The sequence below is a fragment of the Hyperolius riggenbachi genome, chromosome 10, assembly GCF_040937935.1.
Source record: "Hyperolius riggenbachi isolate aHypRig1 chromosome 10, aHypRig1.pri, whole genome shotgun sequence".
Lineage (NCBI taxonomy): Eukaryota > Metazoa > Chordata > Amphibia > Anura > Hyperoliidae > Hyperolius > Hyperolius riggenbachi.
The window spans coordinates 242,104,393-242,122,539 of record NC_090655.1 but is presented as its reverse complement, the minus strand read 5'-3'; the positions used below and the strand labels follow the sequence as shown (position 1 = coordinate 242,122,539).

The 18,147-nt window shown below is 45.1% G+C and overlaps 1 protein-coding gene across 1 annotated transcript; it reads left to right on the top strand.

Annotated features, from left to right (window-relative positions):
• Positions 1–4,227: 4,227 nt before the first annotated feature.
• On the top strand, positions 4,228–17,547 carry LOC137535058 (oocyte zinc finger protein XlCOF8.4-like). Its single transcript, XM_068256824.1, has 7 exons — positions 4,228–4,268; positions 7,333–7,450; positions 7,931–8,062; positions 8,148–8,271; positions 9,887–9,984; positions 11,775–12,096; positions 16,655–17,547. Exons 2-7 carry the CDS (start codon positions 7,376–7,378, stop codon positions 17,305–17,307), a joined length of 1,404 nt encoding a protein of 467 aa, XP_068112925.1. The 5' UTR covers positions 4,228–4,268; positions 7,333–7,375; the 3' UTR covers positions 17,308–17,547.
• The last annotated feature ends 600 nt before the right edge of the window (positions 17,548–18,147 follow it).

The window sequence follows — 18,147 nt, the reverse complement described above, 5'->3', positions numbered from 1 at the left end:
TGCGGGCGATCTATTGGTGTGGGTGGGTGATCAGATTGCCCGCAAGGGGCAGGTTAGGGGCTGATTGATGGTTGGCAGTGACAAGGGGTGATTGACAGGTGATCAGTGGGTTATTACAGGGGGATAGAGGCATACAGTACACGGGGGGGGGGGGGGTCTGGGGAGAATCTGAGGGGTGGGGGGGTGATCAGGAGGGAGCAGGGGGCAGTTTAGGGAATAAAAAAAATAGTGTCGACAGATAGTGACAGGGAGTGATTGATGGGTGATTGGGTGCAAACTGAGGGGTGGGCAGGGGGGGGGGGTCTGAGGGGTGCTGTGGGCGATCAGGGGGGGGGGGGGGAATCAGTGTGCTTGGGTGCAGACTAGGGTGGCTGCAGCCTGCCCTGGTGGTCCCTCGGACACTGGGACCACCAGGGCAGGAGGCAGCCTGTATAATAGGCTTTGTATACATTACAAAGCCTATTATACGCAATGATCGGCGGAATTCTGTATTCCTCCGCCCGCCAGCGCTGCTAAGTGGCCTGCGAGCTGGAGGCTAAATCCCCGGCCATCGATCCCCGGCGGAGGATCGCGTCACGGATGACGCGATCGCTCCGCCCATGCCCGTACAAGGACCACCGTCTCTGTGCATGCGGCGGTCCTTGCGGGATCCACTTTCCGGCCACCCCTGTGCAGTGGGCGGTCGGCAAGTGGTTACTCAAGCATTATGCATTCGGTAATGCTGAAAGCAGCTGATGGAGCACTTAAGAAAATGTCAATTCATCAAAGCTGTTACCGCATGAAAAGCTGAAATTACCGAGCAGTGAGATAAATTACCGACTTGTACTCAACACATGTCAATTCATCAAGGTTACAGCATTCGATAACACATTCGGTGATTATCTCCAGCTCTCCTCTGTCGGTAACTAGGTTCGAATGCCTTCCTGTGGATGTCCCCATGATTGACAGGAGCAGGCAGGCTTCTCGAGTGGTACAAGCTTTCAGACCCCCCCCCCCCCCCCCCCCAGGCAGTGAGCAGAGAGAACCAAACAAAAGATGTATTCCTGGCACCAATCGTTGGTGTAACCCTTTGGGCTTGATTCACAAAGCGGTGCTAACAGTTAGCATGCTGGTGAAAAGCCCTTTATCACACCTAAACTCAGTTTAGGTGTGATAAGTTTAGGCGTGATAACTATAGCACCAACTGGGTTAGCACCGCAGTGCACAGCTGATCAAAAGTTTTGCGCTAGCAAAGTCTGGTGCTGGGGGGGTTGGGGTTTGTACAGTCCGAGCCCTGCATCAGTGGGTCATATGAAATGGCCAAGTAGTTTGCCCATCCCTGGTGTAGATGCTAGCCAACCATTCCCACAGCATTATAAACCTTCTCAGTTGTCTCAAGAAAAATAATCTTTGCTGAGCTTTTTTCTGGGTTTTGGAGTTATCTTATCCCCCCACCTAAAATCATTGGTGATGATAGTGTCTAAGAACCAAACACTTGATACCCTGGATATGTGAACTTTTTTTGTTGTGTTTAGTATTAGCTTGTTTTCCTTGCACCATTTGCAGATACACTCAATCTCATATCGGTAGGCTTGCTCTCCATCTCCACTGATAAGGCCAAGAATGGTGGTGTAATTTGCAAATTTGATGACCTTAACAGAGTCTGAAGATGAGGGACAGCTGTTCCTGTACAGGAAAAAACAGGATCAGGGACAGAACACACCCTTGCAGGGCATCTGTGTTGGTAGATCCTTTCTGAGAGGAGCAATTACAGAGCTTGACTAGTTGCGTCCTGCTGGTGAGGTAGTCTTTGATCCATCACATAGAGTAAGGTTAAGACCAAGTTGTGCAAGGTTGTCATGCAGGATGTCCAGGAAAATGGTGTTGAAGGTGGAGCTGAAGTCTAGGAAGAGGATCCTGGTGTATGTGTCAGGTCTGCCCAGGTGTTCCATGATGTACGCCAAACTGATGTTGATGGACTGGTTTGCCCTGTAAGCAAATTGGAGATGGTCAAGAGAGCATCGGTGGAGCACTTCAGATGGGTGAGGAACAGTCTCTCAAAGATATTCATGATGGTGGAAATAAGAGCAACGGGCCTGTAGTTATTGAGGTCTGCCAACCCTGGCTTTCTGGGGACAGGAATGATTGTGGATTTCTTGAAGCAGGAGGGTACTTTGCCCTCGTCCAGTGGTTTGTTCAATAAAGAGGTGAGGACGGGGGCCAGCTGGGTTATCCCGCACTCTATGGTACATGACTACACAAGCCCAAATAGTGATGTTCAAGTAGATGCAAATAACTTCGAGTTGATTCAAATTTATGCAGCTTGAAAATTAATCGATCAAATCCTGCTGAGGTAAAATTTGATTTATGCATTTTTATGCAGTTTGAAAATGAACCAATGTGCATCAACTTGAAGTTATTTGCATCTACTTGACCATCACTAAGCCCAAATAGGGGTGACTGACTGCACTCCCAATAAAGTCCATGAACTATTATAAACAAGGACCACAAAAACCTAAGAAAACTAGTAATAACCTGCAACAAATCTAGCGGGTATAAGCACTGGTAATTTGATCACTTGAAAAACACCACGCAACAACCAGTATATGCTGCTCAACTGCAAAATCCGTCACCCATCTGTCCTCATCACAGGCTCTGTCATTTTTACTTAGGGTGGAGCTCATTTCTCTCTCACCTTGCAGCACTGGGTCCCCAGTTCTAGTCTAGGCCGGGACAGGACATTATCTGCAGGGACTTTGTAGGTTCTCTCCATGTTTGTGTGGGTTTCTACCAGGCACTCCAATTTCCTCCCACATCCCCAAAAGAAGGTAAGTGGTTCCCCCAAATTGGCCTTAGACTATGATGGACATGTGACTAAGGTAGGATTGGATTATGAGCCCTTCTGAGACGCAGCTAGTGCCAAATCTATATACTGTGTAAAGCTTCTTAGAAGATGTCTGCACTATATAAATACTAAGTTAACTGCAAACAACAATAAAAATCCAAAATAGTAACTAATTCCTGTCCACACAATCTAACACTAAAATAATTTGCATTCCAAAGGCTGAGCTAAGGGACGTTCCCACACACTGCAGAATTTGTGTGCGGTTTATGTTTATTCAAATTCACTTTCCCCGCAAATCTAATGCTGGTCACTGGCATCGCATTTGCATTGCATTGTGTGATATGTTGGATCCATTATTTTTCGGCATTTTTAACCTCTTACCAGTGCTGTACTTTTTGCAAGTCGATGTAAATGCAGGAAAATCGAATTACTGTTTGCAAATAATTGCATGCATATTACCTAAATTTTTTTATGTATATTAATGTATTTGCTATGCACTAAAAATTACAAAGAAAAGGCTCACAAAATGCAAAAGAAAAATTGCGAAGCTCACAATCAACATGTGAAAGATTTCTTAAAATCGGCACTTGAATTTGCAGGGATGACCGCAGCCTAATTGACTGTGCCCAAGGCTGGTTCTAGACTTCTTGCTGCCTGAGGCAAACTTGTAAGGATGCGCCCCTCCCCCCCGCCCCCCATATTGGAATGATTACACAGAACCCAACAATTTTCACAGCACGTTATAGCTGCAGTGAGCACCCCAATAAGCACCCTCAGTATAGGTAGGTAGCCAGGTATAGGTTCCCCCAGTATTAGTAGCTAGGTACACTTATCCCCAGTATAGATTGGCCAGGCACTCTCTTCACTTCCTGTTTCGACCTGGTGCTGTCCCCAGACGTCTGCCGCCTGAGGAAGTCGCCTCACTTGGCATCATGGGCGGACCGGGCCTGACTGCTATACTATACTGAACACACAGTGGCGTAGCTAAGGAGCGGTGGGCCCCGATGCAAGTTTTACAATGGGGCCCCCCCAAGCACTCTATACGTAACAATTGATACGGCACACACAAAACCTGCCAAGGGCAACTACAGTGTCAGAGGTGCAAGAAAAGGATGGGAAACAGTTTGTTAAGGATTACCACTATTAAAAGTATCTATTGAAGTTATTATTATGAGCACAGGACCAATAGAGAGCTAATACTGTAGTTGAGGGAGGGCCCTTCGGGGCCCCTCTGGCCCAAGGGCCCCGATGCGGTCGCTACCTCTGCAACCCCTATTGCTACGCCCCTGCACAGTAAGACTACAAACTACTGAATAGAGTAGACCAAACACATGAGATCTGCAGTTCCTCTATTCTCCACAAGATGGTGACACAGACAGGAAGTTATAGATGAAAAGAAGGAGGAAGCACAGAGGAGACGTTGCTGTGACTGGCAGCAGAAGAGGTAAGAAGAGAATCTTTTATATTTACACCCAGTAACCCTCATATCCCTCCCCCATCACTAGCAGCTGCTGTTACACACCATACAGTATATGGATCAGTGTATATGTTATGTCTTCTTTATCCTCAGCTCCTCTACCAGAGGCCTGTGAGCTGGAGAGCTCTGCACAGAATCTTATCTGTTCCTATCACTGCACTTCTCAGTACAGAGAGCGCTGATGTTCTTGACATCTGTTGGAGATTCACTAAGCTTAACTCCTATCTCTTCTGAGCTGTTTAATGGCCCATACTCACGAGGGACTTTTGTCGCCTCAACACGCGGCGCGCGCGTGTTGCGGCGACAGGTCGCCCGTGAGTATGGGCCGTTGCTCGCGCGCGCACCCCGAACTGTCGCCCGTCGCTCTTGTCGCCATGCGATTGAAAGTTTCAATCGCATGGCAACAGTCGCCGCCGCACCTCCGCCGCAACTGTCGCTAGTCCGCGTGAGTACGCGGACTAGCGACAGCAACCTCCATAGAGGTAAATGGAGCTTCCGGCGGGGGGAGGAGGAACGTCGGCGACAGCTTCCGTCTCGCCGCTGGTCCCTCTTCCGCGTGTGTACGCGGAGGGACCTGGAGAGAAGCTGTCGCCGGCCTGTCGCTAGCACGCTCACGTGTGCTGGCGACAGGCCACTTCTGCAGCCCGTGAGTACGGGCCATTACAGTTATCACAATTATATCACCATGGTGATAACTGTAAAACAGCTCAGAAGAGTTATCAAAGACAGGAGTTAAGCTTAGTGAATTGAGGCCATTAATCTTCTAGCTTAGGAGTGAAAGCAATGACTACTCCTACCATAGAGTGACCAGACCTCCCGGATTGCCCGGGACACGTCCCGGATTCGGGGGGCACTATGCCAGGCAGCATGAGGTCCCGGGAAATGTCCCGCTTTTAGCTGTGGGACGTCCCGGCCTCGGGACTCTGGCCACTGTAACTGCATGAACTGGCAGCGGCGTCTATAGACGCCGTATCAGTTCATTGCCCGCAGCCTCCATAGTCTTCCGGTGTTCCGACACCGGCAGGCAAGCAGGGCTACGGTAAGATGGCTGCCGAAGCCCTGTACTGGAGACTATTTGTGTCTCCAGTACAGGGCTTCGGGCGCCATCTTACCGTAGCCCTGCTCTGCCTGTCAGTGCGGGACTGTAGGAGGAGGAGCAAGACGGTCCCAGGAGCAGCGCGCCAGAGGCCGGCCAGGAGCGAGTGGAGACTTCTGCCAGGTGAGTACATTTTTTTTTCCAGGTGAAATGTGCCCCCTTTGCGTTTATTTTGTGCTAAAATGTTGCCCATTGCGTTTATTTTGTGCTGAAATGTGCCCCATTGTGTTTATTTTGTGCTGAAATGTGCCCACTTTACATTTATTTTGTGCTGTAATTTGCCCACATTGCATTTATTTTGTGCTGAAATGTGCCCACATTGCGTTTATTTTGTGCTGAAATGTGCCCCATTATGTTTTTATTTTGTGCTGAAATGTGCCCACTTTGCGTTTATTTTGTGCTGTAATGTGCCCACTTTGCGTTTATTTTGTGCTGAAATGTGCCCACATTGCGTTTATTTTGTGCTGAAATGTGCCCACAGTTTGTTTATTTTCTGGTGTCTGGGGTAACTGTTGCTGCATTTATTATTTAATAGTTGGCTATGTTTTCTGCTTTGGGGTTACGGACAATATACTATTAAATAGCATCACACAGTTTCTGCACACCCATGATGCGAATCCACGTTTGACCACATCATGGCGTAAACCAAGCCCTGAAGATCAGCTGCCCATCTGCCGATATCGGGGTAGCAGATCACAGCTATGGACACTTCTCGGACTGATTGTCGGACCCAGTAATGTTATTAAATCTGCAGCCCTAGGACTCTGCCTTTGTATCTCTCCTCTTGCCTTGGTTCTTTCTCTTTCTTCCTCAGTCTCTCTTTAGCTATCCCTTCTCTCTATCTCTCTTTCTTTCTCTATCCACTCTTTTCCAGGACACACTGCGGGGAAGCTGGTACTGCTACGGAGCTGAGCGAGCGCCGTCGATAGTTGGCAGGCTGCTCCCCTCACACAGCACTCCAGACTCCCCCACGCGTCCCTCACTACAGTTTTATGTGCTGTATGTTTATATAGGTATATGCTTACTTTGTTCCATACTGTACCTGATTGTATGTGTTGGATTGCATGCATGTGTTTGTACCATCTCCGACCCTGTATGAGCCAAAAATAATTCCGGGTACAACTCCCCGTTGTACTTGGCGAAATAAAATGATTCTGATTCTGAAACACTGCTTTCTTATGCCTCGCTGTTACATCATTATGTTAGCTCCACCCACACAATGTCATGGCCACGCCCATTTTTTTGCCGCGGCAGCCCCCAGTTTTTCGGCACGGCGCGCATCCCCCCCATTTTTTGGCTGCGCGCCGCGACCTCTTTGCTCTTCACCCTCCAGAATCTCCCTAGGTCCTCTCTCAGGCCCTGGTACTTCTCCAGTTACTCATTCTCCTCCTGCTGATGTTGCTGTCACTTAGAGCTGCCACATCTGTCACCACTGTTGTTTTCTGGTCCTTGCCGACTACCTTGAAGGCTGGTTGATTGGCCAGAGCCTGTCTGTTCATCTGTAGATGTCCTACACTACAGGATCTTAGCCCTGTTCTCTTCTGTAACCTTCTGTGGAAGCTCCTATCATTTGGGAGGGTGTATCCCACATGCTGTGCAGATGTTACTCCTGTACACAATACAAGCTGCAGCATGTGGTTGTGCCATTCAGTGTATGCTGTCCCTGCCTGTGTCTTACACCCCGCCTCTATGTGCTGGACTGTCCCTGAGGCTTCTCTGTACAGCCTGCATCTTAGCTCTGATGTGGGTGATCTCCACTTCTATGGATCTGGTGCTTAGTGCCTTGTCTTGTCCTTTCACTTCAGGTTTACAGTAATATCATAAGCAACCCTCAGCCTCCACAATGCAGTGTGTGACACATGTAACACTTCCCTGCCCTAATACAGCTCAGGTTCCTGCAGTCTCGACAATTCTCATGTTGTTATCTGCCTACAGATAAGGCCTTTTAGTACAGATCACATGACCACCACCACTGAGGATGGAGGACTGGAGTCACATGACTGAGAGTATATTAAACCTCAGCCTGGAGATCATCTGCTTGCTGACTGGAGAGGTGAGGAGGATTCTGGGAGGTCACATGGCATCACTCTTCTTAAAAAAAAATTCTGAAGCATTTTCACCTGGTGAGGGGAGGATGAACTGGTGAGTACAAAATTGAGCCTTTGAGTTGGTGGGCACAGGCCATAGCAGAGAGTATTAACTGGTCTATGTTTCTGCCTCTCGACAATGTGCTGCACACTGCTCACCATCTTCCTTACAGGTCCACCTTATGGCTGTGAAGGGACAAGTGTCAGAAAGATGTAGAGCAGCATTCAGCGCAGCCGCGAGTTAACACTTTCTGTTGCAGCCCATGCCCACCTACATACAGCTTCAGTTTCATATTTGCCATCTCATGCCTGGTTGTGAGTAATATTGTAGAAGGGTCACATGACATCACTTTTATCTATACTGATACCTAAATCACAGTCCTGACCAGAGAGGTGAGGAGGATTCTGGGACGTCACATAACATTGCTGGTGTTTTTTCAATACAGGGTTTTCCTCCTGTGAAGTCTGGTGACCAGGTGACAATCACAGTTCCTCCACCTCACTTCCTGGTACCTGAGAGAAACATGAAGAAGATTCTACAAGTCATCAACAAGCTCACTGAGTTGGTGATGGGAGAGGTGAGCAGTGCTGGGAATTATTGGGCATTGCCCAGTAATGGCAAGGGAGATGTCTGGATGGTGACTGTGTCATTGTGTGTGTCAGGTTCCTATAGGCTGTCAGGATGTCCCAACCTTCTCCTCCAAGGAGGAGTGCCAGGATGTACATAGACACAAAGACCTCTCCAAGGACATCATGATGGAGAACCAGCCACCCTTCACATCACCAGGTATGAGGACACTTTCATTGTTGTCTGATAAACTCATAGAGACAATAGACCCCATCTGATTCACTTTTTGTCTTACGTTTTCTCCTAGGAGATCATTTTTCATCTTCTGTTTAACCTCCCTAGCGGTACGTTCAGCTAAAACTTGCTAAAATCGGTATGGATGAGTCGGGCTTGTCCATGCTGCCAGGGAGATTTCTAGCTGCTCAGCGCTGCCGGCTCCGCTTTTTTTTGCTTCTATGGTCCTCTCTGGGACTGATGGATGCCTGACATCTGAGCCACCCAGAGTGTGCCAACCGGCATCTATCAGTCCCAGGGAAGCCCACAGAGCTGGCACGGCAGAGCAGCTACAAGCGGGTGTCCGGGGGCATTCCTGATCATCCATCCCTCCCTCCTGTTACTACCCACAGACCCCACAGCAATTCCCGATCCCCCCCCTATCTCCATGATAATCCATGCCTGCCTCCTGATGCCCCCCTTCCCTCCTGTGCCCCTGGTGCTACTGTAAATAGAGAAGGGGAGAATTACTCACCACAGGCTCTCTCCAGTGATGATCGCTGATTCTTCTCCGCATGCAGCTCCGGGCTACTGTTTACAGTACTGCGGAATGCCGCTGATGATGTCATCAGTCACATTCTCCAGTACTGTATACAGTAGCCCGGAGCTGCAAGCGGAGAAGAATCAGCGATCATCACTGGAGAGAGCCTGTGGTGAGTAATTCTCCCCTTCTCTATTTACAGTAGCACCAAGGGCACAGGAGGGAAGGGGGGCATCAGGAGGCAGGCATGGATCATCATGGAGATAGGGGGGATCGGGAATTGCTGTGGGGTCTGTGGGTAGTAACAGGAGGGAGGGATGGATGATCAGTGGTGGGAGGGAGGGGGGATCAGGAATGCAGCAAAGTCTGCTGCTAGGAAGGGGGGTGAGCCCCTATAGTTGTCTGCCTAACTACACAGGGGACACTTATTCCTGGCAAACCTACACTGTTGCACCTATAGCTGGCTACCTATTCTTGGGACATTTATACCTGGCTACCTATACTGTGGCACCTATAGCTGGCTAACCTATACTGGGGTAACCATGCCTGACTAACCTATACTTACCATTGGTGTGCTGATCCCTCGTTGTGTACATCTGATAGCTTCCCCATTGTCTTCTTCCATGTCCATCGGCAGATTTGCTTCTCCCTTTGGGATTGCATATTCCCCCGGCAATTGAGGGCCACTCAACGTCATCAACATGTGGCGGCAAACTATTTTTTTTTTTTTTGTATTGAATTCAATACAATAACCTGTATTGAATCCAGTATTAAAAAAAATTATTTAAAAAAATGCTTGAAAATTATTTGAAATTAATTGAACCACTTTTTGCACAGAAATCCTGGGGAAATTGAACGCCAGGGAGGCTGCAATTCCTTCACAGCACTCTGCAACTGAAAAAGTACTAAAAAGTAGGTAAAAAAAGAACTATCACAATTTGAGTATTTTATTGTCTGATGGTGGCTTAGAAGGAATTTTACTTATAAGATGTCAAAATTATCACCTGGAGAAAACTAAGTAGAAGAAATGAATCTGATCAGGCCTAATGTATTCATACAGTGTGTGTGTGTTTTCTACAGATGGATCCAGTAAAACAAACCCACCAGAGAGATATACAGGTCCTCATTATTCCTGGGATTGTCCACAGGAAGATCACACCATCCCCCACCATAACGAGGTAGGTGGAAGTGAGGGTTTAAAGCATACCTCAGTAAACGCACATCAGGTTGAATACAGTATAACCTCGTTATAGTAAACTCTGATATAGTAAACATTTGGGTATAGTAAACTACCTCTCCAGGACCCGGCCAGTCTCCACTATAAGTCTATGGGAGCAATGTCTGGTATAGTAAACGCTGAAATAATACAACTTCTGTTATAGTAAACATGTTTTTTGGCCCCCATGTGATGCTGACTCTGGATATAGTAAAAAGTGGGCGGTGCATGCATCATGTCAGTGGGCGGGGCATGCATTATATGTCAGTGTGAGACCCATGATTGGCTGCTCTCTTTAGGCTGGTTGCAAGTGAGTTGATGTCTGATAACATTTGTAATGCTGGGAATACACCATGAGATTTTTTTGGCAGATAGATGGTTCGATAGATAAGTTCCGACATGTCTTGTGATCGATTTCTCTTAGAAGTGAATGGAAATCGATTGGAAAATCGATCGGACAGTAAATCTGCTCAAAAATCTCATTGTGTATTCCCAGCATAAGACAAGAAGAATGGCACTGGTGCTGGATATACAGTACTGTACAAATAAGCAGCCTGGGGAAAAAGAGGAATAATGTGAACGTAAACAGAAGAAGATGCAGCGTTACCACTTCCACTTTGCAATCACTGATAAAAGTATTGTCATAGTTCTCCTATGAGATTGTACGCACTCCCGGGTATCTCTTCCCTTGTTAGCGATGACGCTCCTGGTAGCATGTGGAACGCAGTGCAGGCTACTTTCACTTGTAGTGCAGATCAGAGCAGGCCTACTCGCTGTAAAACTAAGGAGAGTGGAGAGGTGTGTGCTAAATCCCGCCCGTGGAGGTATCAAAGCCACTCGCATTACAGATGCGAGTGACTTATTATGTTTGGCTACATTTAGTAGAGGCTTCATGAATCACTCAAGTGTGAGCAGAAAGTTTTGCAGGACATATCCTGCAAGTCCCACCCACGGAGGTATCGGAGCCATTCACAGGAAGAGAGTGCCTGCTTCTACTCAGTAACGAAATACTGGATACTGTACTAGTGATTTGTCTAGCCTGGCTATGCAGCGCTAAGGTATACTTAACCTCGTAGTCCACTAATTGTGCAGGTGCTTGTACTGTACCTCCAATGGGAGGACAGCGTTGCTCCTTTGCAGCAGAGATTGTACCAGGGCGATTTCTAGGACAACTTCTGATATAGTAAACTTCTGATATAGTAAACCACTTTTCCTGGTCCCTTGGAGTTAACTATAATGAGATTATACTGTACTTAACTAAGTAGAGGGAAGACTGGATGGCATAGAGCCTTCACAGTCCTTGGTCCCTCCTGTTGTTCCAGAGCTGTTCCCCGTTGAAGTTACATGACCAGCTGTGTCTCGGTACTCCTTGGCAACTTTTAGAAGTACTTGCATTGCTGAGTGTTTACGAAGATAGGCACATCCATACTATGCTTGTGCAAGCCCAGACTCGCATGTGCGCAGTATGGATGAGCTCGACTTTGAAAGTACTCAGGGAAGTGAGTACTCCTGAAGGCTGGACAAGAAGTGCTGAAGAGGTGGAATGACGGGATGGAACGTGGACCAGGAACGTGGACCAGGAAGCTCTATGTTATCCAGTGTTTTCCTTCTGCATATGCAAGTATCTAACTTTGAGTTTACTTGAAAGCTCAAAAGAGACTGCAAACGCTATGAAATGATATTTTATGTGGTTTCAGTTTATTAAAGCTTACATTCTAAAATGAGCTTTGTCTTGATTTTTTTTTACTATAGGGTGTAGAATTTACTGATTTGAAAACTGATATTGAAGAGAAAAAAGAGACTCGTGTGAAGTTTCAACAGCAATCTGCAGTGGAAGGTGGATTAATAAAGTCAATAAAAAAGGAAGTAGAGGAGACATATGTGAGGAGTGATCAGCAGGGTATGGGGGAGGGTGACATGATGAGGATAATTAGAAAAGAAGAAGAGACGTATGTGAATGATGATTGGCTATCTACGGAGGAAGGTGAAATGATGAGGACAAATAAAAAAGATATGTGTGTTAGAAGTGATAATCAACCTATGGAAGATAATAAAACTACAACAATTAGCACAGGTAAGTTTTAAACATTAAATACAGAAACATTTTCACTTTCTTCTGATGAGGTTAGTTTGGACTAATTGTTGATCAAAAGTTTAGGGCTACTGAGATCAGGTGAAGCAGGTTAAGTTAGTCATAGGTTAAGAGAATTTTTAGATTTTGGACGAAGTGAAAGATAGGGGCAGCAGAAGCATTTAGGATTAGGTGAGGTTGAAGTGAATCTCCATTCCTCAGTATAACATCATAGTACCAACAAATGAGGAGGAGACACTGTACACCATATGAAAGGCCCATCTCCATTCCTCAGTATAACATCATAGTACCAACAAATGAGGGGGAGATACTGTACACCATATGAAAGGTCCATCTCCATTCCTCAGTATAACATCATAGCACCAACAAATGAGGAGGAGATACTGTACACCATATGAAAGGCCCATCTCCATTCCTCAGTATAACATCATAGCACCAACAAATGAGGAGGAGATACTGTACACCATATGAAAGGCCCATCTCCATTCCTCAGTATAACATCATAGCACCAACAAATGAGGAGGAGATACTGTACACCATATGAAAGGCCCATCTCCATTCCTCAGTATAACATCATAGCACCAACAAATGAGGAGGAGATACTGTACACCATATGAAAGGCACATCTCCATTCCTCAGTATAACATCATAGTACTAACAAATGAGGAGGAGATACTGTACACCATATGAAAGGCCCATCTCCATCCCTCAGTATAACATCATAGTACCAACAAATGAGGAGGAGATACTGTACACCATATGAAAGGCCCATCTCCATTCCTCAGTATAACATCATAGTGCCAACAAATGAGGAGGAGATACTGTACACCATATGAAAGGCCCATCTCCATTCCTCAGTATAACATCATAGCACCAACAAATGAGGAGGAGATACTGTACACCATATGAAAGGCCCATCTCCATTCCTCAGTATAACATCATAGTACTAACAAATGAGGAGGAGATACTGTACACCATATGAAAGGCCCATCTCCATCCCTCAGTATAACATCATAGCACCAACAAATGAGGAGGAGATACTGTACACCATATGAAAGGCCCATCTCCATTCCTCAGTATAACATCATAGTGCCAACAAATGAGGAGGAGCTACTGTACACCATATGAAAGGCCCATCTCCATTCCTCAGTATAACATCATAGTACCAACAAATGAGGAGGAGCTACTGTACACCATATGAAAGGCCCATCTCCATTCCTCAGTATAACATCATAGTACCAACAAATGAGGAGGAGACACTGTACACCATATGAAAGGCCCATCTCCATTCCTCAGTATAACATCATAGTACCAACAAATGAGGGGGAGATACTGTACACCATATGAAAGGTCCATCTCCATTCCTCAGTATAACATCATAGCACCAACAAATGAGGAGGAGATACTGTACACCATATGAAAGGCCCATCTCCATTCCTCAGTATAACATCATAGCACCAACAAATGAGGAGGAGATACTGTACACCATATGAAAGGCCCATCTCCATTCCTCAGTATAACATCATAGCACCAACAAATGAGGAGGAGATACTGTACACCATATGAAAGGCCCATCTCCATTCCTCAGTATAACATCATAGCACCAACAAATGAGGAGGAGATACTGTACACCATATGAAAGGCACATCTCCATTCCTCAGTATAACATCATAGTACTAACAAATGAGGAGGAGATACTGTACACCATATGAAAGGCCCATCTCCATCCCTCAGTATAACATCATAGTACCAACAAATGAGGAGGAGATACTGTACACCATATGAAAGGCCCATCTCCATTCCTCAGTATAACATCATAGTGCCAACAAATGAGGAGGAGATACTGTACACCATATGAAAGGCCCATCTCCATTCCTCAGTATAACATCATAGCACCAACAAATGAGGAGGAGATACTGTACACCATATGAAAGGCCCATCTCCATTCCTCAGTATAACATCATAGTACTAACAAATGAGGAGGAGATACTGTACACCATATGAAAGGCCCATCTCCATCCCTCAGTATAACATCATAGCACCAACAAATGAGGAGGAGATACTGTACACCATATGAAAGGCCCATCTCCATTCCTCAGTATAACATCATAGTGCCAACAAATGAGGAGGAGCTACTGTACACCATATGAAAGGCCCATCTCCATTCCTCAGTATAACATCATAGTACCAACAAATGAGGAGGAGCTACTGTACACCATATGAAAGGCCCATCTCCATTCCTCAGTATAACATCATAGTACCAACAAATGAGGAGGAGCTACTGTACACCATATGAAAGGCCCATCTCCATTCCTCAGTATAACATCATAGTACCAACAAATGAGGAGGAGCTACTGTACACCATATGAAAGGCCCATCTCCATTCCTCAGTATAACATCATAGTACCAACAAATGAGGAGGAGCTACTGTACACCATATGAAAGGCCCATCTCCATTCCTCAGTATAACATCATAGTACCAACAAATGGGGAGGAGATACTGTACACCATATGAAAGGCCCATCTCCATTCCTCAGTATAACATCATAGTACTAACAAATGAGGAGGAGATACTGTACACCATATGAAAGGCCCATCTCCATTCCTCAGTATAACATCATAGTGCCAACAAATGGGAGGAGATACTGTACACCATATGAAAGGCCCATCTCCATTCCTCAGTATAACATCATAGCAGCAACAAATGAGGAGGAGGTACTGTACACCATATGAAAGGCCGATCTCCATTCCTCAGTATAACATCATAGCACCAACAAATGAGGAGGAGATACCATACACCACATGAAAGGCCCATCTCCATTCCTCAGTATAACATCATAGTACCAACAAATGAGGAGGAGATACTGTGCACCATATGAAAGGCCCATCTCCATTCCTCAGTATAACATCATAGTACCAACAAATGAGGAGGAGATACTGTGCACCATATGAGAGGCTCATCTCCATTCCTCAGTATAACATCATAGTACCAACAAATGAGGAGGAGATACTGTGCACCATATGAAAGGCCCATCTCCATTCCTCAGTATAACATCATAGCACCAACAAATGAGGAGGAGATACTGTACACCATATGAGAGGCTCATCTCCATTCCTCAGTATAACATCATAGTACCAACAAATGAGGAGGAGATACTGTGCACCATATGAAAGGTTCATCTCCATTCCTCAGTATAACATCATAGTACCAACAAATGAGGAGGAGATACTGTGCACCATATGAAAGGTCCATCTCCATTCCTCAGTATAACATCATAGCACCAACAAATGAGGAGGAGATACTGTACACCATATGAGAGGCTCATCTCCATTCCTCAGTATAACATCATAGTACCAACAAATGAGGAGGAGATACTGTGCACCATATGAAAGGTTCATCTCCATTCCTCAGTATAACATCATAGTACCAACAAATGAGTAGGAGATACTGTGCACCATATGAAAGGTTCATCTCCATTCCTCAGTATAACATCATAGTACCAACAAATGAGGAGGAGATACTGTGCACCATATGAAAGGTTCATCTCCATTCCTCAGTATAACATCATAGTGCCAACAAATGAGGAGATACTGTGCACCATATGAAAGGCCCATCTCCATTCTTCAATATAACATTATAGTAACAACAAATAGAGTAGATACTGTACATTTTATGCAATATCTATCTCCATGCCTTAATTACAAATTATCCTCAATACACCAACACTTTGATCCAGTTTGTGACAGTTGATTTTGATGTACTATAATCTGTAATATATACTATATTAGTATGTGCATCCTACTTTCATGTCGGGATTATGTTGTGTCCGATTTCCAAACTCATAGCTCTGTGTAGGTGTAGAAATGAGATGTGTATATATGTATGACCTGTGAATATATAACTGCAAAACATAATGAGGCTAGTGCACAAAGCTTCTCTGTTCTGTGAGAATTATCTCACCTTAATTATCAACTCACATTTTCACTCTCCTTAAATTACGTAACTCATAGTTTATCTCTCCTCATTTGACTTTACTCACGATTCATCATTCCTTATCTGTTTATCTCATGAATTATTGCTCCTTTTTTGTTTATCTCATGCATTAGCTCTCCTTACAGGTAAAGCAGACCTGAATTCAGAAATTCCTCTCTGCTCTAACAGATAAGCAACAGAATAATAACCTTTAAAGAAAAACATTTCTTTGTTACAGCTGATCAAATATGGCAATAAATCTGCAATGTGTGTCTGTTTCCTACTTTCATAGAAGCAGACATAGGGTCAAAATCCTGTGTTTACAAATTAGCTGCTCTGCCGAGGCAGCCAGCTGACACAACTGAGAGATCAAATTATAGTTGTCATTAGTCACAGATATGGGGGAATTAGAAAGGCTAAACTTTTCAAATACATACAGAGTACATTTCTCTATGTTTTCCTTCTGTCATGTGCAAGAGTTCAGGTCCACTTTAAGGTGAAACATCTTTGTGAATCAACCCCAATGTGACTAAAATAAAGTTTAAAAACAATTTAATTTCCCACCAGATGGACATGATGTTGGGAACTCTTCAGAGGGACATCGTCATCCGAGGAATACAGCACCGATGTCACATCACACAGGCGTCCATCCTTTCTCATGTTCAGAGTGTGGGAAAAGTTTTACTCATAAAGGAAACCTTCGTAGACACCAAAGAAATCACACAGGCATCCATCTCTTATCGTGTTCAGAGTGTGGGAAAGGTTTTAATGACAAAAAAGACCTTCGTAGACACCAGACAAGCCACACAGGCGAGCGGCCTTTTTCTTGTTCAGAGTGTGGGAAGTGCTTTGCTCAGAAGTCAAGCCTAGTTTCCCACCAGAGATTTCACACAGGTGAGCACCCGTTCTCATGTGCAGTGTTTGGGAAAGGTTTTGGTAGGAAAGGAGACATTTTGAGACACAAAAAGACTCATGCAGCTGAGCGTCCTTTTGCATCTTCAGAGTATGGGAAAAGCTTCTATGAAAAAAGTCAGCTCAAAAGTCACCAGAAAGCTCACATAGGAGAATGTCTCTTTTCACGCTCAGAGTGTGGGAAATCTTTCTCCACAAAAGCTCATCTTACTGCACACCAAAGAAGTCATGCAGATCAACAACTTTTTATACTTGTACAGAGTGTGGCAAATGTTTCACCCAGAAAAGTTGCCTTGTTATACACGTGAGAAAGACACACAGGTGAACAGCCTTATGGATGAGCAGAGTGTAGGAAAGGTTTTCTAGAGAAACGGCAACTAAAAAACCATCCGAGAGACCCTTGATTGACATTACAATAGGTAATGAATGAAATTGCTGATTTTCTTTTTACTAGGTTAGCTAATAGAGGCTTTGGCGGTTGATTCCCAAAAGATACCACACTCAAGCAGCGCGGGGTAATACAAGCAAGCGCATGGTTCTGCGAGTGTAGCGTGTACTTTTAACTTACGCGCAATCCTTCTAATACTGTATGATGTGATGGTAGCGTGACCGTGATATTTCACTAGCATTACTGCTACTATGTTAATGTAGTAGCACCCGTGCTAGAGAAGTATCGCAGTTGTGCTACCATCACATTGCACGTCAATAGGAAAAATTTAGCGTAAGTTTAACCTCCCTGGCGTTCATTTTCCCCAGGATTTCTGTGCAAAAGGTGATCCAATTAATTTTCATAAACCTTTTTCTTCCTGCAACTTGCCAAAATGTGTCAAGCAAGGGTGTAGTATACAGTGCAGGAGAGTATTGACGTGTATGCACATTAATACTGTTCACAGCATGTTTTGTATTGACGTGTACTGTATCACCGTCAATGCCCGGTATGGAGGTTAAAGCACACGTTACACTGACAGGACCCCGCGTAGCATGCGCTTGCTTGTATTAACCCGTACTTCTTGAGTGCGTTATCGTTTGTGAATCTAACTCCTTGGAGAGTAAATAATGGGCCAATACAGGGGCCATACTTTTATACAATGGAGGATACAGCAACTGGCACTGCGGCGGCACTCAAAATATGTCACAACTTGCAAGCC

Excerpts from the sequence above, each read along its gene's own strand:
- LOC137535058 (XM_068256824.1), top strand. The coding sequence starts at position 7,376 with ATGGAGGACTGGAGTCACATGACTGAGAGTATATTAAACCTCAGCCTG. Across the intron at positions 8,063-8,147 it reads CTGAGTTGGTGATGGGAGAG|GTTCCTATAGGCTGTCAGGA; the intron begins GTGAGCAGTGCT and ends TGTGTGTGTCAG. Across the intron at positions 9,985-11,774 it reads CCATCCCCCACCATAACGAG|GGTGTAGAATTTACTGATTT; the intron begins GTAGGTGGAAGT and ends TTTTTACTATAG.